The sequence below is a fragment of the Gavialis gangeticus genome, unplaced genomic scaffold (assembly GCF_001723915.1).
Source record: "Gavialis gangeticus isolate Ggan-Ray unplaced genomic scaffold, GavGan_comp1, whole genome shotgun sequence".
NCBI classification, from domain to species: Eukaryota; Metazoa; Chordata; order Crocodylia; family Gavialidae; genus Gavialis; species Gavialis gangeticus.
The window spans coordinates 53,565,232-53,587,873 of NW_017728996.1; the positions used below are offsets into that span (position 1 = coordinate 53,565,232).

The following is a 22,642-nucleotide window of genomic DNA, read 5'->3' on the forward strand; positions in this document are numbered from 1 at the left end:
TGCGTTTCTCCTGAGAGGAGGGGATTTTTTTGAGGGAAACGATCATTCCACCGTCTTGCCTCTCTCCACTCCCAGGGCTTCTTCAGAGGAGGAAGTGCTGCTGCCTAGTTTGAGGGTGGTGTTTGCTCTGGCCGGCACTGCCTGCCAGCAGCTTTATTCAGAGCATGCCAAGGGTGAGCTGAGGGCATGAGTGGAGGGAAGAGAATCCTGGTGGGCTTGGCAGGCTGCTGACTGATAATTATGGTGGCCACTATGCCAAACAAGAAGGCTTCAGAGGTTTTTTGTGGGGGGTCATTTTGACTCCTCTTGACCTTCAGGATCTGGGACAAGTGTGCAGAGTCACTTCAGCCTGTTTTCAGATCCAGGCCTTATCAGTTCTAATACTTAGGCCTTGATCAGGACTGGGGAAAGGTGCTGAAGGAATGCAAGACTGGGCCTTGCCCCAGTAACCCTCCAGTCAAAAAACCATCATGTTTTCAGCTGCTTACACCAGTCACTTGGGTTTTTGAAGGAAAATGTATCCCAGCCCTGTGCTTTGGTGAAACTGGAATGAGCCAACCTGAATGGAACTAAGGCAGGTTGTTTTACTGGAGGTGGAGGGGTCTGCATTTCAAAGCCAAGCTGATGGGACTTGCCATTTAATTTTTAAAACAAGGGGTAGTCCACACATAATCCTTTAATGAACTGCTGCTCTCCCTTTGATCAATGTTTATCTAGCCCAGGCCTGCTATAAATGTGTTAAACAGCACTGGAAGGAAGGAAAATAGGATTAGTTCCATTTTGCAGATGGGGAAACTGACCTTCAGAGTGACTTACTGCAAAGATTGTTCATAAGAAGCATCCTGTTTCCTGTTCTTAAGTCATTCTCTCCAGATTGTCCTTGAAATGATCAGCTGCCTAGTTTTTCCAATAGATTTATGCACATTTCTTTTAAAACTGTTAGATACTGTTTGGGTCCTAGAACAGTTCTCAGCTTCTTTAGACTCTAAACACCCCTTCATAACTTTTTTGATTTTATCAGCTTGTTTCAAAAACAAATTTCACTCATTTTTTAACTACAGAAAAAAAATCTTCTGTAGTAAAGAACTCAGAAAGACCAAAGCAGGTCAGAATGGTTTTTACACTGTGGATTCCTATTTGAAATCTCTGGGTTTATCTTGTGTATCATGTGTAGATGTTTGCAACCCTAACAATGTTTATATTGTGCAACACCCTTAAAAGGACCTCCTGGCACCCCAGAGTGCTGTGGCACCCTGGTTGAGAATTGCTGATCTTGAGGCACATATATTTTGCTTCGATTAAAACACAAGCAAAACTAGGGTGTAGAAAAGCAATATTAACTTGGCCATGTATTTGTACAGTGTATTCTGTACTTGTCTGAATCTAACAATTGGATATTGTATTTGTGGATGACAGAAGTTGGTTTCTTTTGAGGATCTTTGCTTTTTGTGTTTACATTGCAAATACTGTGTCTTTGCATTTTCTTTCCTTCTTTTGTTAGATTAAAAAAAGTGTCAAAGGGAAGGATAAATGAGCACTGTGTCATACCTTCACTCTCTACCCTTACCTACAGCACAATAGACATGTGGAATGTTTTTGCAGCATCTCAGATTTTTAAGTACAAGCATGGATCCAGATTAGCTATATCTGGGCCTAGACAACTGCTTTTAGGGAGCTGAAAATTTCAATGCATTTAGGTGGTGTTTGTCTGCATAGAACTTCATAACTTTATTTTTTTTTTGCCTTTGAAGGGACATGATGACTTGCTTCTTATTATCCACTCACCACTCATAATATTTGAGTGCTTTTCATGTGTTTGGGTTCACCCTTTTCTTTCTCTCTTTGGAAAGAGAGACCTTTTCCTGTTTGAATAAAACAAATGTCTGGAAGATTTTATTCAGAATTACCCCAATATGATATTTCTACCGTGAGGCCAAGAATGTGTCTTTTGTAGTCTAAAAGAATAAATGTTTTGTAAATTTTCAAATGAATGAAACTGGGGTGTTTGAGTGGTCTCACAGACTTACCTAGTTTTAGTTACACTGAATAACATGCTTCAGTAGAACCTTTTTGATCCATGCAAAACTGGTGGTGTCTCCCCAAAGGCTTTGTGGCAGATGCTGTAGTGAGGTTTCTTGTTATGAAGATTTCATTATTTCTGTGCAGAACCTCCTCCTGAACCTTTCCTAGCATTTGAAGTATTGCCATAAGTAATTAAAACTGAATTCCAGCTCATGAAATAAATGAGCAAAAGTACACTTTGATGCATGATCCTAGTGGGTTTTTTATTGTATTCCTTTACGCACTTGCTAATTTACGAAGTTCTGTAATTCGCAATGGGTCATTAGTGTGAATTAGCAAGGCTCTGATGTCTATCAGGGCTTTTCAAATGTGCCTTATTAATCTGCAAGATACACCTATTTATTATCCCTCCCTAAAAATGCCTGAAAGGGAGGGGGGTTACGCTCCAGCCCTGTGGTGCTTGGATATGTCCCTGCTTGCCTGTCCCTTGTGCCTTGTTCTTTATCTTGCAGCCCCATTCTCCCAAACTGCTCCCAGGCTGATGCTTGACAGCAAGAGAGATCACGACTGTAGGTGATGCACATTCTGCTGCTGCAAATGAAGCCCTTGCTAGCTCCAGCCAAGGTTCCCTAATTGGTTATTGAGCAAGGGGAATTAAGGGCATTAAGAGATGAGGTGACAGCTCCTTCATTTTTGGAATGGGAGAGGTTTCATCTGCTAGATGCTGCCCATTTGTGCTGTCACCTAGAGAGGGCTAGAATGTGGCCTGCCTACCAGATTCAGCCGCTGGGAGAGGCTGGGAATGAGAAAAACACTGACAGTCTCTGGTGACCTTCCTGGAGGGGGCAGGCCATCGGGTCACTGCAGAGGTCACCCCTGGGGCAGTCTGAAGCTCTTTACATTGCAGCTGTCTGTGCTGGGCCTGCTTTAGGCTCTCACCTTGGAATCAAAAGGGAATGGCAGCACTTTCCTGGTCATGTGGCTCATTTTGCTCTGTCCGGTTATTTTCTCTGAGTTTGCAGATGAGATTCATAAGCTGGAAATCAAACAATAAGCTATGGTAATGGCTCTCTGCCTGCTGGTTAGTGAGTGTTGGCTCTTGGTCGCCTTAGCATCGGGCTTAATGCTGTTCAGCTGCTTGTCTGTGGGTGACCCTTCCCCATTCCCCGCACTGGCTGTGTTCTGAGACCAGCTCCCCAGCCCATAGGGAGTGCTTTTAGGTATTGCACCTATTATAATTCCAACCAACCCAGAGGCATGGCCCCCGCTCTTCTGTCTCCCTTCCCCTTTTCCTCCCCTTCCTTCCTCCAGCAGCTGGAGTTGAAATGCAGTCTCCATGCTCAGCCAGGTTGCACTGAGCCCTCTGTCTTGCCCAGGCAACCGGAGCTGACAGGGCTTCTTGTTTATGGTAATCTTGGCATGTGCCCTTAGAATCCTGTAAATGTAAAAGGTAAAGAGCCTGGTTTGGTCACACCCAGTCCACCCCCTCCCTGCTGCTAATACCAGCCAAGGCGAGGTTGAGCCCTAAATTACATGCATGTGTTTGCAGCCATCTTATGGGCATTAGACGAACAGGAAAAAAAATTGGGAACTATTTCTCCCTGCACAGCGTTCACTTCAGCACTATCATTTGTGTCCATCAGCTGCCTGTGACCTTTGTTATCTTTGGAGGCGTTGTGTTTCCCATCATCTCCTGGGAGATTGTGGAGAACCCTTGTGATCACCTTTTTTCATGTTCCCTTGTTTCATTTGCTCATGCCTCTTTCAAAGCCAATTCCTCTTGAGCAGAAATCTTGCAGGCCTTCAGCCCGCACCTTTTTAATCAGTTCTTTCTTATTTACTTTCTCTGTGGCTTGGTCTCTCTGATATGACTGGCATCAGTTTAAATTAATCTGATGCAGGCCCCTAATACAGATGCCCTTAAAACAGTTTAAGCCTGTCTTAAATCAGTTTACTTCTGTAATTTAAGCAAAGCTTTAACCTAGTTAAGTGCATCCATATTTGATTTTGCATTGATGTAATGAGACCAGTTTTTAAATCAGTTCAGTTGTACCAGGTGTAACTGGTACGAGAGAGAATCTGTTGGAGGCAAAATCTCTGTATGGGCAAAAATCAAAATCTGTCCCATATAACCCCATCACTAACTTCACGGATACTCAGTACCAGGAAAGTGAGTTTTCTCTGGCTTGCCTTGTTTTTTGATCTTCTTTATGCCAGGTCTGTACATTTGCCCTAAAAAGCAAGTGCCTCTGCTGATACTAAGTGAGCAGGCTTTTGAGACAGAATGGCATATTGCTTGAACCCTGTCTCCTCTGGAGCATCTTGCCTGAGGCTGGTAGTTGTTGGCAATGTGGGTTTTGGCTTCTCTAGCACAGCTGGTTTCAAGTGAATGCTGCCCAGTTTGTATTCATGTAGTGGCCTTTTTGCCTTCACAGCTGGTTACAGCTGCACTTACCACGCTGCTTCACCATGCTTTGTGTTGGCACGTAATGGGGGAAAACCATCCCGTTGCACTGCAGCAGAGGATGGATTGCGTGGAGGGCAGGCAGGCATAGTTACAGGCTGCTAGTCTGTTGTGCATGTGTGTGGGTATAGAGTATTCGGAGGGTGGGCACAAAGCGGCATGTGGGCAATGTAGGATTAGCCAGCTTGGGTTCATAGGATGGGCATAGAAAAGAGTGTTGTTCCAGCTGGGCTGCTATATATCTGGCCAGGCTACTGGCATGAACTGCCCTGGCAGCTAATAGGCTGTTGACCCTTACTATGTGGCTCAATACTTAAAGAGAGAACTTTGCTATTGCTAAATGGTCATAGCATAGATTAAGGAGTATTTGTGATGCTGTAGCTGCGATGGTCCAGGAAATATGTGATAGTGTCAGGCCATGGCCTCAAGCCCAGGGCCTCAGCCTGGTCAGCACAGCAGCTCATCCTGGCCTGCCACCCTACAGCTGACCACTGACAAGCTGGCCATTTGGGGTCAACTGACCCTCTGCTTCCCCCATAAAAGCTCCTGAGCAGAAGCTGGAAGTGTCTGGGCAACAGGGCTCGATCTGGTTCCTGGCTTGGTCTTTGCCTGATCTTCCAGCTTCCTGACTAGGCTTGTTCCTAGACCTTGCTCTCGGACTGGCCTTCAGCTTGTTCCTGAAATCTGCTCACTCCTCCCAACCCTGGTCAGCACCTTGGTTCCCCAAGTGGCCCCTGAGCTGGCTGCCCACACCCTGGTGTGAGGTGGAGGCTAGGGTTGTTGTGGGTAGTATCTTCTTCTTTTTTACCAAATGCATGGTTGGGATAGATTTAGACAAGCTTTTGGGTACCACAGTACCCTTCCTTGAGACCTGAGGAAGAGTACTGTGGTACCCAAAAGCTTGTCTAAATCTATCCCAAACATGCATTTGGTCCAATAAAAGATATTACACTCAACAACTTTTGCCCTTATCATGGATTAGGTCTTTGGTCTAAGAACCTAACTTTTCAGGATACGAGAAAGCTTGGGCATTTTAAGTGATTCTTGATCAGTGGTTATTGGGTTTTTTGCTTGATCTAAGTTCTGAAACCTGGAGCCCAGTGCTCTATGTTAATTAGTCTGGGGCTGCTGTTAAAATGCCTTACAGTAATAAACTGTAGCAAACCTTAGACACATTGCAAGCAACCTGGACTAGTATAAGATCATTGGTCATGCCTTGCTAGAGGCCATGTGGTCTGGAGCAGGATTCCTTAACCTGTGGTTTGTGGGCAACTTGAAACACTAATACCTACTGATCTATCTCATAGACATAGCCTCTCAGTGGCCTGCCTGCTTGTAGGTAAGATGGTACTAGGTTTATAGCAATGTTATTTGCCTGGGATGTTTGTATGTGCCAGGGAAATGGGTCACATCACAGTAGATCTGGACCAGTTGTTTCACCATAGCAACTCCAAACTAGTCCACTGGGCTGGTTCAGTGGAGGCGACTGGTGTTGCTGCAGTGTCCAGCAGGAGGTTCTCCAAGTCCCAAGCCACATGCAGTTTATGTGAAGTGATGGGTTGCTCATCTCATTTATTTCCAGGGACGGTTTTGACTTTGGCCATTAAAGGCCAAGGAGCTGAGGTTAGTAAGTGGTTGCTAGGGAAAGATTAAATGGCTATTTGGGAGGCACGATGATCTGGGCTAGGCATGAGCCAGCAGTCTGGAGACCCATATTGAGACCCATATTCTATTTCTGATGCTGGTTTGTGGTGTGATTGGAGAAGTCACTTAACTTCTCTGGGTGGGTTCCTAGCAGTAAAACTGTGATGGTCCTTTTTGATCTCGTACTGAGAGGGAGCTGTTAGGATTGTGGGTGCAGTAGACTGGCTTGGGAGATGCCTTTCAGTCCTCTGGTCCCATGACTGTGTTGCTAAATTGCCATCATCAATGCTTGAAGGAGCAGTGAGCAGGTGTGAACATGTCAGTTTTTTTTTCTCATTTGCCTACCATCCTCTGCCCAGGAGGCAGGTGAGAGTTGAGGGTGCTCTATGGATAAAATGTGTATACTAAGCAATGATATCTGATGCTTGTTTTATTGAAATATCTGCCATGAAATTGGTTTAATCTAAGCAGCACAAATAAGGATGACTCCTCCTTAGTTGCATAAGTATTGGCCCAGATTTTGAGAATGAGTCTAGCTAGTGCCAAGTAGTTAAATGATGTTTAACTAGGTGTTAATTAGACATGAGATACAGAACTCTGATCTTCCACACAAATTGCCCCAGGAAGTTGAAGAGGTGTGTGTTATTGAGTATGTGAGAAGCTTTGGTCAGAAATTACAGGGCTTGAATGACATCAAAGGCAAAATGATTATGGGTCTAATGAATTAGGAACTCCAGTGGCAACTTTTTTTTTAAAGAGAAACTCTATGCCAAGAATTTAGGTTAATAACAGAGTAAAGTGCAAGGGTTAAAAGGAAAGTGCCATGTTTTGCTCTTTCATAATGTTAAAGAAAGCCTGCAACTTTTTATTCTTGTGTATGGGTGCACGGGCCTTTCCCTCCCTCTTTGCCTCAGAAATATCAGGAATGTCATAACTAGATTTCTTGGGAGTGGCTGGAGGATTTGGGTGGCGCTAAGGGGTTGAGTACTGTGAACTTTTAGACCTCGCTTTTAAGATCGAACCTTCTGATCCCTTCAGGAAACTTTCTCCCAAAAGTCCATTTGGTATCAGAGTTAAATAGGTGTTAACAAAAACAAGTACAGTGTTTCAAATAGTCTGACTAAGCTTTTTGTGTAGACCTGAAATCAGGCCAGGTCTGAAGGCTGCATGTACTGTCCTGCTGTATTTGGTGTTTTATAGGACTTTCCTGTCTGTGGCATTGTAATTGAACAGAGTTGTAAGGAAAGGCCATATTTCAAGGATCTGAGCACAAGGAGGTGGATTCAAGGTTGCATTTTCAGCCTTAACTCTGCATTTTCTGACTTCTGATATCAGATTCATATTACGTTGGGGGGGGTATGTGTGTGTGTGTGTGTGTGTGTGTGCGCTAGCTGAATCCAGGTAGAAGCTGTACCTCAACTCCTCAGAACATGATCCAGAAATAGCCATGGCTCCCTCTGCAAAACAGCCTGGTGAGCTAGGAGGAGGACTGCTGGTTTCTCTCTCGCTCCCCATCCTCGTCTCCAATTGCTTCCAATTACCTGCTTCTCCTTGTCAAAGGGGTATTTATAAGCAGGAGCAGAAGGGGCATAGGATGCTGTTTTCTGTGCCTCGGTTGTGCCTTTCATTCCAAGATATCAGCGTTTTACAACGAACAGCTCATAGACCAAATGCTGCTGTGGAATAGACTCCTCTCTCCAATAAAGGTGCGCCTAGGGCAGTGGTTCCTTAATCTTTTTACACTCGAGGCACTCATTGATAAAGCCCCCCTCAATAGACTGGAGACATCCCCAGGAAGATGCTAGCTCCTAGTTTTCACTTGTTCTTTGACTATAGAAAAATAACAGAGCAATTTTATTGCAAAGACCTTAGAAAGGCCACACCAGGGCAGAATATTTTTAAAACTACAGATTCCTGTTTGAACTCTGTGAGTGGATCTCGTAAATCACATTTGCACACCTCTAACGTTGTGTGGGATCCTGCCGCGTTTTTTAAATGATCTTGAAGCACCCAGTTGAGAATCACTGGTCTAGGGAAACTCTGTCCCAGCATGCACTCTTCTACCCTTAGCCAAAAACTTTGGCTGCACTGCATGCTGGATCCTGTAGTCTTTGTGGGGCACACTTCCATGTTAAAAGAGAGAGAGGGAGAGGTGGCTCCATTTTATTCATATTGGGTGCAGCCCATGTGCTATTGCTAGGCTGCCAGTGTGGCCCTTGCTCAGGTTCACTCCAGCAGCCCCTGGTTGGAAGGTGGCACGAGGACAATGGGTGCATGCCAGTCCTCCTATTCGCCCCTTGGTTCATTCCAGATTGAGCAGCTTGTTTTGAAGTCCTGCACTTCAGTGTGTTTTGCAACATCTTGGACTCCCACTGTGCAGATGGGCTCCAGGAAATCTTCCCTGTGGGGTGGGGGCTGCTCCAAAGGGGTGTCATGGTCTGAAGTCCTTTGTCTGCTCCAGCCTGGCTGATGCACGGAGTGGAATGAAACCCTCCTCCCCTGCGTGATTTCTTGAGCTAAAAGCAGCGAGTGAGTGAGGAAGCTCCTTTGTGCAGCTTTTGCCGTCTCCTCTTGTGCGTGCCAGCTGGCTCGCGTTCAGCATTGCTTTTTTTTTTTCCATCACTAGAGAGAGGGGGCGGGGAGAAAGGAACATCTTAAACAGAAAGCGACCAGAAAGACATGGGAGTTACTTTAAGAAAATTCAACCCAAACAAACCAGGCTGGGGGGGGATTACAGATGTAGCGCTTGGAGTGGAGCAGGGAGCTAGTGTCTGGAAAGGGAGGCATGTTCTCTCTCCCTGCTCCCCGCCGCCCCCCTCACAATTTCTTTTAGTCGTAAAAGGAAACAAAAAAGGATCTTGTATTGAGGCAGCGGATGGGGAAAGCTGTCGGCTGGCTGCCAGCAATACATGGCAAGAGAGAGGGCCCCGCAGCACCATGTCCTCTCACATTCCTGTGTGGGCGCGTTTGGCAGGGTGCACACTAGTACTGCCAGATGGGATAACTGGTATATGCTGGGCAAGGCTGCAGGGATCAGTTTAGGGCCTTGGCAAAGGCAGCCATGCCCCTGATCTTGCCTCTCTGCTTCCACCCCTGGCCAGTGCTGCATTTGCCTCTTGCTCTGCTTGTCTTTCTGGGGTGGGGGGGGGACTCCTTGAGGCATTTGCTGCTATGGCTGGACCCAGAAAGGGCAAGCAGCCCTTTGAAATCCTTCTCAGCTTTGCTGTGTTGGAGAATGGCAGCTGCCTGGCCAGAGGAAACGCCTTGTGCTGGAGATTTTCCGTCGTCTTTGCTGTTCCTCGTTGTGGGCATTCCTGAAAGTTAATCAGGGTGAAAATTGCAGTCAGTCATGTCTGGAAGCCACCAGAGGCTAATCCCAGAGCGTCACAGACTCGAGCACATGGGTACGAGGCAGTCTTTTTATGTGTGGGCTGGCTGCTTTGCTGCCAGCAGAATGGCTTGCTCCTGGTTTTTGTCGCCCTAGGGTGTTCAGTCAGTCCCTGTTTAGCTTTTTCCGCCTCTTGTTTGACGGTGGAAAGTTAGAAGCAATGCAGATCTGTGGCTTCACAGAGGAGTCGCCTGCATGTGATTTTACACAAAGGGCTCCAGCTCGCATGGTTTCCCAGCTCTGCTTGGTGCTGGTTTGAAGCACTCCCTCGCCCTATTTGAATAGCTTTCTCGAGTTGTGTTTTTGCCAGCGGCTGCTAGCTCAGAAAGTGAACTTTCAGGTTTGCCTCTAATGTGTTGGCTCCCTCCCAGCGCCTAGCTGGGGATTGTAGAGGTCCCAGCACCTAGTGGAGCTGAATTATTCATGTCTGGCACTGTGTGCGCAGCATTCCCAAGTGGAGAGCTGTCTCCTGGTAGGATCTTTGCTCCAGGATGGCTGTTAAAATGCTTTGTTGGCAGGTCTCCAGCCCAACAAGTGAGCACATGCTTTTCATGTTGTGTAGGGATCAATCTCTCAATGGCCGGGGCTGAGGGGAAGGATGAATTGTGGCTGTGTAAATCTGTTTGTGCGATTCCATGAATTACCCAAGTCCTCTAGTTCTTGGCTGGGAGAATGCAGGGCATGCAGCGGGCACCCAGCAAGGGCAGCTGGTCAGGATGGGGGAGGACTGCACGAGAGCTGTGTAAAATGGATCAGGCTGTGGTGTCCATCTTCCCCAGTGGGGAGGTGGGGCCTATGGTGATTACAGGCCCAGCATGCACTGCTCTGCTCCAAAATGGGGGCAGCACTGCATGCTGGAACCCGTAGTCTCCACAGGCTGCACCTCCTGTGGGACGAAGGGGCAGCTAGGTCCCCCTGCTGCATGTAGGGGAATTCTTCATCTAGTCAGGAAGATGTGGGAAGTCCCTCGATGTTTTTTGAGTTGACTTGTCTGCCCTAGTTTTCACTTCCCTCTACAGCTGGTGCTAAGTCCTGCGTTTGGTTACAGAAGAGCACCCTGTGTCTGCACCTCTGGGCTTGCCTGGGTGAAGTTGAGGGTATGGTGTGCTCCTTGCAGTGATACGTTACTTAATGAAGAAGGCATTTTAGAGGGGTGCCCAAATCACTTCCTGTTTCCCACTCATTCCAGCTTACTGGCTCTTGCAACTAAGAACAGGAAAATTCAATGTGACCTCTAGGTTTCTGCCCACGGCGGACCTGCTTGACTACTTGGCGCTTTGGGGGCTTCCGGACAGTCTGTGGTGTGCATGTGCACCCGTGTGGCCCCGTGCTCTTTGCCAAAGCTGTGTTAGCCTGGTTGGGCTGTGAGGCCACATTAGTAAAGTGGTAGCACTGAGTTGAAGAGGGACCAGAGGCACTTAGCCCATGGCAAAAGTCATGTAGGTGTGTTGGGGCCTGGAGGATACAAAGTAGGCTCAAAACAGGAGCTTGGAGGTGGTGACTGGGGCACAGCACCAATGTTGAGGTGGAGTCAGTGGCTTGAGTTTCACCACACAGATGACTCGCAGTGAAAGACAATGAGCACAGGAGTGTGTGATGGGATCTGGGACCTTGGGAATCACTCCTCTGAGATGGAAGTGGCCTTTGGGTCAGCGAGTCCTTCTTCCTGCCATTGCTCTCCAACACGTGGGCTGCTGGCTGGTTGGGAAGACTGCTCTGCATGAGGTCTCTTTAATGACAGCAATGCCCTACTTTCTTTCTTGCCTGGCCCCCTTGGCTGGAATTCACTTGGCATTACAGTGCTTTCCCTCCCCTGCCCTGGAGCAGTCCTTGCTACAGAGCCCATTCTTGCCTGTCTGGTCTGCGATTATCTCTGACCTCCTTGTCTGTGTTTGTAGGGCCCTGTCTCCTCTGGCTTCTCTTTTTCAGGATGAGCTTGCCCTACTTGTACTCTTGAAACCTCTGTTTGATCCTGTGCCTCTTTTCTCTGGGGACCTGGTGCATCTGCAGGACCTATTTTCCTTCTAGGGGGCTAGGGCCTTGGTAATCGCATAGAGATGCTAGGTTTGTTTGCTTGGGCTAGGCCAGAGCCCTACTCTTTAGCTCATGTTTTAAAAATGGCAGTACATATGAGAGAGTATAGGAAAGCAAAGAGGTGAAACCTCCTCCATCCCAGTGCTTTGGTGCAGAGCAAAGCAGAAGCAGGCTACTAGACTATCCAGCACAGTCAGTATTGGTCCTGTTGTGGTCGCTCCTGGTTATGGTGCCTTGCACTCGGCAGTGTGTGGCTTTGCTTGTTGGGCTTAGCAGTCTTAATGGGCTACACTGGTATGTCAAAAGGAGATGATGGTGGCTACTGTGATCCATTGAATCCAAGTCAGGTGTGGTCCCAGGAACTCCTGACTTGGATTCAGTTGATCACAGGAGCCACCATCATCTCCTTTTGTGCCATTGATAGGACAAATATAGGGTGTCATGAGGTTGAAGCAAGGTTGGGCCTGGGCTGTGTTGCCAGGAATGCTCCAGAACTGGCATTACCTGACAAATCCTTCTTCCCCTTCTGCATGCCGGAGGGAAGAAGGCCTTTGGGCCAAAGCAGAATCAGTTATCTCTGAAATGCCATGAATAGATACCATGTGCCTTGTCCTCTGGGCTGATCTTGTCCTCAGCAAGGACTTTCAGAATCTAAAAATGCAGGCAGTTTTACTCCTTATCCCCCTGTCATCTGGACAGAGGAATTGCTGGAGGCAGGAGGTACAAAGGGAGTTCCTGGGACATGAATGCTCTGCTGGCCACAAGTTGGGGTGGGCACCAGAGCTTGGTGGGAAGATTCTTCGCTGCTTTTGGCTTTGGTGGCACGGGGCTAAGTGAAGAGAATTGATCACTGCATGTCGCTGTCCCTCCCCCCAGGCCAAGCCGTGCAGTGAGCAGGGAGTCTGCGATCTCAGCTGGAGCAGCAAAGCACAAATAGCACTCACTCTCTGGCAGTGGTGGACAGGGAGAGCAGCTCCAGAGAGGCAGGTAGACTTGAGCAGCTGGTTGGGAAGAGCTGAGGAGGCTGACTGCTGTGCTCTCGCCAAGCTGGGAAGTGGCTTTCCTGTGTTGGGGGAGGCTGGGGCAAGGGAAGAGGGAGGGAGGAACACACATGGCGGCTTTTGAAAGCTGTTAGTGACTCCAGTGCTGCGTGCAGCGTTCTCCTGATTCTGCACTTTCTCTGCCATTGAAATGAGAGGTCAGTGCTTTTCATTTCCAGCTTGCATGCTAGCCCCTGGCTCCTGGGGTTAAAAATCTCTGTAATGACCTGTCAGAGAGTGGATTATTAGCTGTACAGAGCTGGGGATGCTGTGGGGAGCAGATGGAAAATGATCTGGCTGCTGCAGCCCGTGCAATGAAAGAATCCTTGGCATTTTTACAGTGTTTGTGTCTCTGGAAATGCATCACGAAGCTGCTTTCCAGGCTCCTGCCTGCTGGGGCTTTTTAAAAATGCATTTTTTAATTTAAAAAAGAAAAAGAGTCACCTGTTTTTTTTTTGTTTGTTTTTTTTTTAAGAGTTCCTCATAAATAATAACATGACTCATTGGGCCCTTGTACTCAGAAAGGGGGGGGAGTACAGTGGCACTACAGAGGGGCTGCTTTTGGAGGGCTGGTCGAGGGGAGAGTCTGGGAAGGAAGGGCTGGGTTTTGTGTTGCCGGCTGCCTGGCTGCTGGGAAGAAGCTATTTCATGTGTTAATTATGTCTCGTAAATGTAATCGCCACCAGCTAATTTCAGTTAGTGACTCTGGTGCTTTTTTTTTTTTTGTGGCTTACTTCACAATTGTCTCCAGGGAAGTGCCCACTGCAGAATGCATCTGAGTGCGTCCCAGATCTGAGCCTGTATTAGGGATTAGGCTGGCGTGGGAGAGTAGGTTAGTGCTGACTGGCGTAGCGTGGGCAGGAGTAGCTTCTGCTTCCTTCATGCGACACCAGAAAGGCCCCTGTGTGGAAACACAGGCCCTCCTGCAGTGTCAGTCCTGGCTGCCTCCACAGCTCTGCTGTGCCCCTCTATCCTAACTTGCAACTGCCCCCCACTTTCCCCCGCCACGGCTATTCCAGCCCTGGACTCCCCCTTAACAGCTCTGCTCAGTTCTGGCCTGCTGGTTTTCAGCCTCTCCTGGTCCTGCACTTGTGTCACATGTTGTGATGGCTTTTTGAGGAGTCAGGCTCTTCTTGGTGCTCCTCTAGTGAGATAACGCATCATGTTCCTTCTCTGGTGTGCTCCGAGCTTCAGGGATGGAAAGTCAGTGTCTTGCTCTAGGAAATGACTCTAGTCTCCATCCCAGGAGCTTTGTTAGGAGGGATCTAGCCTCCATCCCAGGAGCTGTGTGAGCAGGGGGTGTTCAATAATTCAGAGGGAAATGGCGAGCAGGGAGCATGTGAGTAATGTCTTGTTGAAGCTGAGAGCTGTGACCTGCCAAGGCCTGTATTGATTGAGGGAGTGATGCCAGATGGTTGCTGCTGTGGCGGTGGCCAGGGTGCTAGGGAATTCTCTGAGGAGCCCTCAGCTGGGACTCTGTGAGGGATGACTGTGATGGCCTGGCTGAGATCAGACAGCTGTGTTTCACTGAGCTAGGTGGCTTTTTCAAGCAAAGCATCCATGGTAGGGGTCAGAGAAGGAAGGTATTTGGGATGGTATTCTGCACAGGCAGTGGGGTACAGCCACACTGGGACCAGCAGGACCCAGCTCCTGTAAATAAGCTTTAGTCTCTGAAGTCTTACTGAGTTAAGCAAGGTAAGCTCATGGAGCAGTGCCCACTGGCTCTTGAAGTAGCAGTCTGGTGAACATTGACCTTTGCGTCTGTGGTGGCATGAATGTGCATGCAGCTGAGTAGAGGCCGTGGGATCCTAGAGGAGTGCAGGTCCCAAGTGGGGGAGAAGTTGGGCCTGCTTGTTCCAAGACGTGCTCAGAAAGATTTCCCTGAGCCCGTCCCATGTAACGCCTGTTCTTGTCTCCCTTTCAGCAATGATGCCGTCACCTGGGCAGACCTGGAGCATTGGAGCCCTGAGGACATAGTGCAGCTGCTGCCTTGGATCCAGAAGGCATTGGGCAGGGAAGAGCCTTGAATCTTGAGGTGGGCTGTTAACTCTAAGATGTCCTTGAGCAGCGGAGCTTCCGGAGGGAAAGGAGTGGATGCGAACCCAGTTGAGACGTACGACAGTGGGGATGAGTGGGACATTGGAGTAGGGAATCTCATCATTGACCTGGACGCTGACTTGGAGAAGGATCAGCAGAAATTGGAGATGTCGGGCTCCAAAGAGGTGGGGCTGCCAGCGCCCAATGCTGTGGCCACATTGCCAGATAACATCAAGTTTGTGACCCCAGTGCCAGGCCCGCAAGCCAAGGAGGGCAAGTCCAAATCCAAGAGGAGTAAGAGTGCCAAGGACAGTGGCAAGCCTGCCCCAGGAACCTCCCTGTTCACTCCCAGTGAGGGAAGCAGTGGCAAGAAGGAGGTTCAGGGACGCTCTGGGGATGGTGCGAACTCTGGTAGCTTGGTGGCTGCCATCACCCCAAAGGGCTCGGAGAAATCGGCCAAGACATCCCGTAGCGTGGCCGGCTCCAAGAAGGAGAAGGAGGGCAGCTCGTCTAAGAGCAAGAAGGAAAGAAGTGAGGGGGCAGGGGCTCCGTCGGAGAAGGAGCCTAGCGTGCTCCAGCCTCTCGCTCTGGCTGTGAGGGTGGGACAATATGATGGGGGCCAGGGGGCAGAACCTGCTGCTGCCGAGCAGCTTGGGAGTATAGCTATTGACACAGGAGCAGCACTCAATCCCTTGGGAGTTAAACCAGAGCTGGAAGATGGGGACAGTGAATGCCGGCAGCTGAAAAAGGTCAAATCAGAGAAGGTAAGAGGCTGGTGAGTGGGGAGGGGGGGATATCCCTTTAGGGATCCCACAGCCACTGCAGCCTTGTCATCTTATGCCAGTGGTGCTGTGTTCTGTTCATATGACGCTTTGTGCATGGGGCAGGAGGGTAGGCTGTGGTGGGACTGTGTCTATCTTTTAGGAGCAGGTTGAGGCATATTTTTCCAGTGCTCTCTGCAGGTCTCTCAGCAAGATCTCTCTGGCTTGCTGATATATGGGGGTCTGGTGAGCTGGAGTGGATGAAACTGGGAGAGCCTGCAGTACCCTTTTCTCCTCCCAGGAAACTCCCTGCCATCAAAAGGTGGTGAGTCATGAAATGGTTCCCTGAAGAAAGGGAGGAAGAATGGCTTCAGTCTCTTCAAAATTAGATATAAATTGGGTCGTAGAATGAGGAACAGTTCTGCCGTAGTCTTTAGTGGATGGGCTTTTTCAGATCCCTTGTCCACAGCTACTGAGTCATGAAAATTAGAGCAGGGGAAGAATAACTCGTGGCTTCTTTGTTGTCCAGGTTTGCTGCCTGTAGCCAGGCTCTGGTGCATGTTGTGGGGATCTAGAGACCCCATAGAGGAGAGGGTTTTTTTTAGAATTTTGTCAGTGAAAAAGGAGTGCATTACTTTCCTTTCTTCTTCGTGGACAGGTCAATCACGGGCAACCAGTAACATCGGTGTCCTCTGCCTCAGCCCTCTCTTCTCCATTGAGCAATGAGGGGTGTTTACCCTACCTGGATTTCTGTTAAAATGGCCAGCAGTAAAAGAGTTTACCCTGTTAATGTTTAAGCTGTGTCTATACTACCAAGAGGATGTGTTTAAAAATAATTTGAGCCCATAGATGAACAGGAGTGTTCTTATTCTGTAGATGAGGTTTTCTTGGTGCTGGCAAGGTTTTGGGGTCAGTGCTGGGGTATCTTGCCTGTCTTTGAGCTCAGTCAGGCCCTTCTGGGAGACTCAGTACCGAGTGTTTTCTGAGGGGCCAGAAGTTCGAGAACCGTCGTCTGTGCAGTGAAGTGCATTTCCCCACTTGTGAATCCTGTGTAGGGGCGAACTCTGGAGTTATTCCATTGAATGACTGGGACCTGCCTACAGTATGTTCCCTGGAGTTACTCAGAGCAGCTTTAAATACCCCAAGTGCTGAGCTGAGAATGCAAGCTCTGGTTTGTGGCTGGTGCAGATGAAGGGGTGGTTAGACATGAGCAAGAGCCTCACTGCTGGCAGGAAGCCAGCCTCCTTGTGACTTGAGGCACATGCAGTTTGAAGGGGCACAGGGTCCTAGGGGAAGCAGAAGTGGCCTGTGGAAGCCAGTGCGGTACATTGTGGGTCAGAGGAGCCCTGAAATCTTGGCTTGGTTCTGGAGCTCTTAGGGAGAGGGTAGCTGCCAGCAGGAGCTTGGGTGAGGGCCCTACAGGCTCCATGCACTGTACCACTGTGGACTACATTCGCTCAGTGCACCAGTGTCCGGGATCCTATAGAGCTGTTTGGAGATGGCTGCCACTGAGGCCTGGAGATGGCTGCGTGGGCTCTGTTGCAGGTGCTTTGCATAAGATCTCTGCTGCTCCCAGATCCCCTGAATGAGGTGTTCAGCCTGGGAGGCAGCTGTGGGCCCGGGTGCTGGAGATAGTGCAGAGCCTTGCACTTGGGCTCCCCCCCAGCTCCCAGCAGAGTGAGACAGACTGGCCGGTTGAATGGGCTGGACATGCTCCGCTCCATGCTGGGCTCACCACGTGTTTAGCTGATCCCAGCAGCTGCTGTATAAATTGATTTTTCTGTAATTGCATCAGCGGCAGCAGATCTGTTTCACTATGGGAGTGTTAATAAATATGGAATCTATATGGGTGTACTTTGAAGGTTGAAGAGAGATGCAAGGGATGATAGGGCCTTCTCCTCCATCTTCTCTGTGCTGCAGTTTGTACACTGGCTCTGTTCCCCTTATGCTGAGGCCCAGATGCCAACTACAGCTATGGCTGTGGGGAGTTCAGTGCTGTTCCTCTGTGGCTTACACCCGTGGCAGCTTCTTGGGATGGTGCTGCTGGTGAACTGCTGGTTGGAGGTCTGGGTGCTAAAATTCTGTGACTGCTCCTGCCAATAAAATGCTTCTGTCCTTGGAAATACTCCATTTGGAAAGCTGGCTGCTGGGAAATGGCTGAGGTTTCTATAGTGTTCCTGCTCAGTGTGTGACTGTGGATCACTGTGGTAGCATTCGAATAGCTACTTGTTTGGCTGCTATGCAGAAGCAGCTTGGGTTATGTGCTTTCTTGTCTAGAGCATTTCCAATGAATTGAGTGATCTTGGCTGGGGAGGGCAGGATGGCTCAACTGACAGCTCCCTGAATGCAAAAGGCTGTGCCAAGACTTGGCTGTAGAGACTTGTCTGCAGTAGTGATAATGCCCAAATTCTGCACTGTTGCAACTGCCTAGGACAGTGGTGCTCACCCTGTCTGGCTGCACAGGCTGGATGACTGGTGCAGGGCTGGTCTGTGGGCTGGCTCTAAAGTGGGTTTGTTCTCGGGTGCAATCTGGTGTGCTGGCCACACCTTGTATGCTCCAATCTGACTGCACACTGGGCCGGTTGCAAAGTAACCCAGTGTGCTGGCGTGATGTAGTGCAGTGGTTCTCAACCTCTTCTATACCGGAACCCATTTGTAAACATTGATAGACAGTCCTGACCCAGTGTCCCTCACTCCCAACCCGCTGCCCCCAGGCCCCAGCCCCCAGTATGTGTGGGGGGTGGGGAGCAACAGCCCCTTACAGGCTGGAACTGATAGACGGCAAGGGAAAAGTCACATTTTTCTCCTTTAAAGGAAAATCCTTTTTTAAAAGTTTGTTGATCCATTTTTAAAGTCTGTTCCTGACCTTTTCATATATTCTTGCGACCCACTGGTTGAGAAATGCTGATCTAGTGCGCACAGGGTCACATTGTTTGGCCTGCAGGGCTTCCCACAGGGCTGGAAATGTGCAGCAGGGGAGCAGCAGTTAATGCTGCCACCATTGCCACTTAAGGTGTCTGGATCTAACTTGCAGGCTGAGAACTAGCATAACAGTAACACTCTGCATATTTATATACATGTGCTTGCAGTGGTGTGTCAGCTTTTATATCTGTTGGGTTTGTACCAGCCCTGAACATTTCATAGAAGAAACCAAACAAAGTTCAAGCTGATCTTCTGTGATCAACTTTTGTGATTTTCTGTGATGCTGTGGAAGCCCCAGGAAGATGTGGAGCCCCAGTGGAGTAGGTCCCATTTACCAAAGCCCTGTAGTGCTGCGTGAGGGTGTAGTGCATGCCCTTGGATCGGGAAGGGTGAAGATTCAGAAACACTGGGCCGAGTTGCCATGCTGTGTTTTCTCTTGCAGACCTACAGCCTCTGCCATCCATAGCAGTCATGTTTCTGCCTATGAAATCCTTGCTCTCAGGACTTGGCTCTTTCCTTTAGGAGTTGTAGGGAAATCTCTGCAGGGTAGGCGGAAGGCCAGCACTATGAAGCCATGGAGGTGTTCGCTCTCATGAAAGGCTTTGTGGAACAGGCTGTCTGGTAGAGAAATAATTTCTGAGCAAAGGCTTTATGTGGGAGCCAAGTTTGTCGGTCCTTTTTAGTTACTGATGGAGGGAGGCACATTAGAGGCAAAGGACATTGGGTTTGTTCCTTCTCTCCTGCTTTCCTTCGAAAGGGCAAGGAGACCTGAAATATTTCTCAGCATGGTTTTCCTCCATGGTGGTATTTTCAGTTGTGATCCAGCCCTTGATTTTACTTCATGGGAACAATCCTGGTAAAGAACGGGAAAAGATTATCCCTCCGTTTTGACTGGCCTTTCCGGACAGGCTGTGGTAACATAAAGACAAGTGATTTTTGCCTGATACAGTTGTGTTGTTGACGGGTGTGTTTCTTTTGCTGATATAGCTCTACCAGGGCAGCTCCTAATGTACAGATGCAGCTTTTCTGAGGTAAGTGACTTGAGCTGGTATAGGTTATATTCCTCCTCTTGTATGGAAATAAGTTACATTGGTAACTTAGGTTCCTAAGTTATTTAGGCACAACAGATGATTTTACTTCTTCCTCTCTAGCCTGTAGTTCCCCAAAAGTTCTCCCTGACTTAAGGTCACAGCTGGGAAATATCAAATGATTGTTTAGATTGGGTAAAGCGAGAAGGAGGGTAGAAAACAGTGGCTTGTAATGGGAGGCTCTTGAGAGATTAGTGTGTGCGTAGCGAGGCAAATGGAACCAGTTTTGCCTCTTGAAGCTGAGTGTGTGGATGGACAGATGGTTGGACAGGCTGCTCTTGGCATAACGCAGTTATGAACAGCTCTTGCTGGCTAATGACAGGCAGTGTGAGGCAGGACGGCTGTTGTTAGAGGCCTGCGTTTTGTAGAGGTAAAGCAAGACCTGGTGATCCTAGGCTGAGTGAGGGCCTCAAAGGGAGAGCTGAAGGTGATGGAGGAAGAACATGGGGGAGAGGGCAGGTTCCCAAGGGAGAATGTGCTTGTGAGATGGAAAAGCTGGTGGCTGGATGCTGCTGTTTCCCAGAAGCTGTAAGCGTCTGCAGTGAAGAGGCTTTTTTCCTAATCTGTGCGTAGACGTTTCTCTGGAGAGAACTGGGGGAGTGGGGAGGTGTTTGCAGTAGGAGAGAGGAGTCTGCAAGGGCTGCATCAAAGAGCTGAGAGGATACTTAGAGGCTTCCTATTGCGCAGGTGGGCAAACCCCTCAGAGCCTGCCAGCTTCAGGGAGCTCATGGCCAGCAGGGACCATTAGATCGGCTGCTCCCACCTTCTGTTTGCTAGCAGGCTCTGTGCTTCACCCAGCTAACCCTGTATTGGGAGCAAAACCTGTCTGGCTGAAGCAGATCTTCCAGAAAGGTGTCCAGCCTGGGTTTGAAGATGCTCTGAGGTGAAGAACCCACCCCTTCCCTCCAGAGCACGTTCTTCTGGTTATTCACCCTCGCTGATAAAAACAGGTGCCTTATTTTGAAATTTAATTTTTCAGCCTCTGGCCATCGGTTCTCACTGTTCCTTTCTCACAAAGATTAAAGAGCTCTTTAGTACCCAGTGTATTTTCCCTGTGGGGTTACTTATGCACTGTAATCAAGTCACCTCACAGTCCTTTTCTTTCTTTCCTTTTCTTTTTTTTTTGAAGAACTAAGCAGATGGAGCCCTTTTACTCTTTCATTGTGAGGCATTTTCTTCAGGCCTCAAATCATTTTTGTGACTATTTTCTACCGGAACCGAGTGTAATCTCACCAGTGCTGTACACTGAAGTGTAATAACCCCTCCTAGCTCACCCCTCTGCTCATGTGTCCCAAGGTCACATTAGCTTTGTTTGCCACAGCATTGCACTGGCAGCTCAGACTAAGTTAGGTGTCCACTATGTCCCGGTCTTTCCCAGTCCATGACCCTACTTCCAGCGTGCTCCTGCTCTGCCAGGACAGTTTCTCTTAGGTTCGTGCCCTCGCTTGTCGCAGCCCCTGGTTTGGGCCCAAGTCTCACTTCGTTTCCAGAGTCATCGTTTTCTAGGACGGTTTCCCATCTTCTCTGTCTGAGCTGCTTTCTCTCTTCCTGGTTGTATAGCTTGGCTGCAGTAAAAACCGTTTTGTTTGAGTGAGCCCAATTATCAAGCGATACAGATTGCTCTGTGTGACTGTTCTGTCATTGTTATTTATCCCTTTGCCGATCTGTGTCATCTGTACGCTTTATCAGCAGTGACTTTCATCTTTATTTCCAAATCCTTGATGAAAACGTTAAATAGCATCAGGCCTAGTACTGCTCTCTGCAGAATCTCATTGAACCCTCCCCTACCTCCGCTTTGTGAGGACGATGTCTCAGTCCCTGCTGCTGCTTGAGGTCTGTCAGCCAATTCTTAATCTAATTAACACATGCTCCGTTGACAACGGCCAGTGCTGTTTTTCAATCGGAGCGTTATGCAGTATTAAGTCAAATGCCTTATCGAAGTCTAGAGGCAGACAAGGTTCTTTGGGTAAATCCGATATCTTTTATTAGACCAACAACTCTGCCATTATCAGCACATCTTGTAGTTTCCTTGTAGGGTGCTCCTCGGGAGGATGGGGATGTTTGACTTCCCACAGCACGGTAGCTAAAACCTGCCCCTGGCAGGGGTTCTCTGTGTGCTGTGTGTATACGCCCAAGCTACCAATGTTAAATTGTGGCTGTTTTTCTCCCCTGTTAAACTGAACTCCCAGGTCAAGGCAGGTTCTGGGCTTCTCCACCCTTGGTATGGGGTGAACTGCCAGGGGGCACAGGTACTTGGGGAGCTGTCTCTTGCCAGGAGGGTTTTTCAGTAAAATGGCAGCTGACAGTAACAGATGCCCTCCTGGCTCTGACGGGGGTGAGATGTGGAAGTTGGCGGTGCTGTTTGCTGTGTGAACTGCCCGTGGCTGGGGGTGGTGGGAGAGGAAGGTAGGGGACATTTGTGTGCAGGACAGAAGCATGGGGAGGCTTTTCCTGTGTGAGCTGCATGCCCATAGCAATGAGCAGCTCCCTCTGCCAGAGCTGTTGGGGAGGGCTGTCAGGGCAGTGAAGAATGAGTGCCTGTGTGGTGCTGCTCTCTCCTCTCTCCCTCAGCTAATCGCTCTGTAAATGGCAGCCCCTTGACATGCTCTCCCTGCCCCTGCTGCTGTGGCAGGGAGCGACGCTCCAATGCCTGAGCTCCCTGCTCTGGCTGCGCGGAGCCGGAGTGGGAGGCGCATCCCCTGGCAGCTGCTGCCTGCTCCCATTGTCAGCGCAGCCCTCTGGACCTGCCTCCTTCCTCGTGCTCACCTCTCTCAGTGCTGTGGCGGGGGATGGGGAGGGAGGGGATATTAAGCATTAAACAAAAGAGCCTCCCAGCTCTTAGCTGCTGCCCTGGCTTTGTTTTGATTGAGAGGTTGTTGAGGAGGGAGAGGGCACTCATGAGGAGCATCCAGATGTGACACCACTGCTGCAAAGGAAGGGGAGGCAAACAGAAGCGAGCGGCTTTAAAGGCAGCCCTTTCCCTGGTGTGTGCGTGTGTGTGCAGGGGGACAGTCCCAGTGGAGGAACTCCATTTTTCACCCAGGAGAAGGAGCTCAAAACAAACGTGCCTCCCTTGTTGGAGGTGGGGAGATCAGGCTGTCAAAGTGCCCATTTCTCCCCTCAAGGAGGCATCTGTAGTAGCTTTCCCTCTCCCAGGTTTCCTTCCATGGCTGATCCAGGTAGAGAGGGGAAATCTTGGGGGCTGGGATGGGAGGAGAGCTGGAGTGGACGAGGCCTAAAAT

At 49.0% G+C, this 22,642-nt stretch overlaps 1 protein-coding gene across 4 annotated transcripts in view; it reads left to right on the plus strand.

Annotated features, from left to right (window-relative positions):
• Nucleotides 1-12,663: 12,663 nt before the first annotated feature.
• ZNF609 (zinc finger protein 609) overlaps nt 12,664-22,642 on the plus strand; it is a 124,497-nt gene continuing 114,518 nt past the window's right edge. For 3 of the 4 annotated variants that reach the window (XM_019504548.1, XM_019504547.1, XM_019504549.1), the window contains exons 1-2: nt 12,665-12,750; nt 14,517-15,393. In XM_019504548.1, coding sequence (XP_019360093.1) covers nt 14,647-15,393 — 747 coding nt within the window. In that variant the 5' untranslated portion in view covers nt 12,665-12,750; nt 14,517-14,646. Of the gene's footprint in view, nt 12,751-14,516; nt 15,394-22,642 lie in introns of all 4 variants that reach the window. The other variant, XM_019504550.1, reaches the window with a different exon arrangement.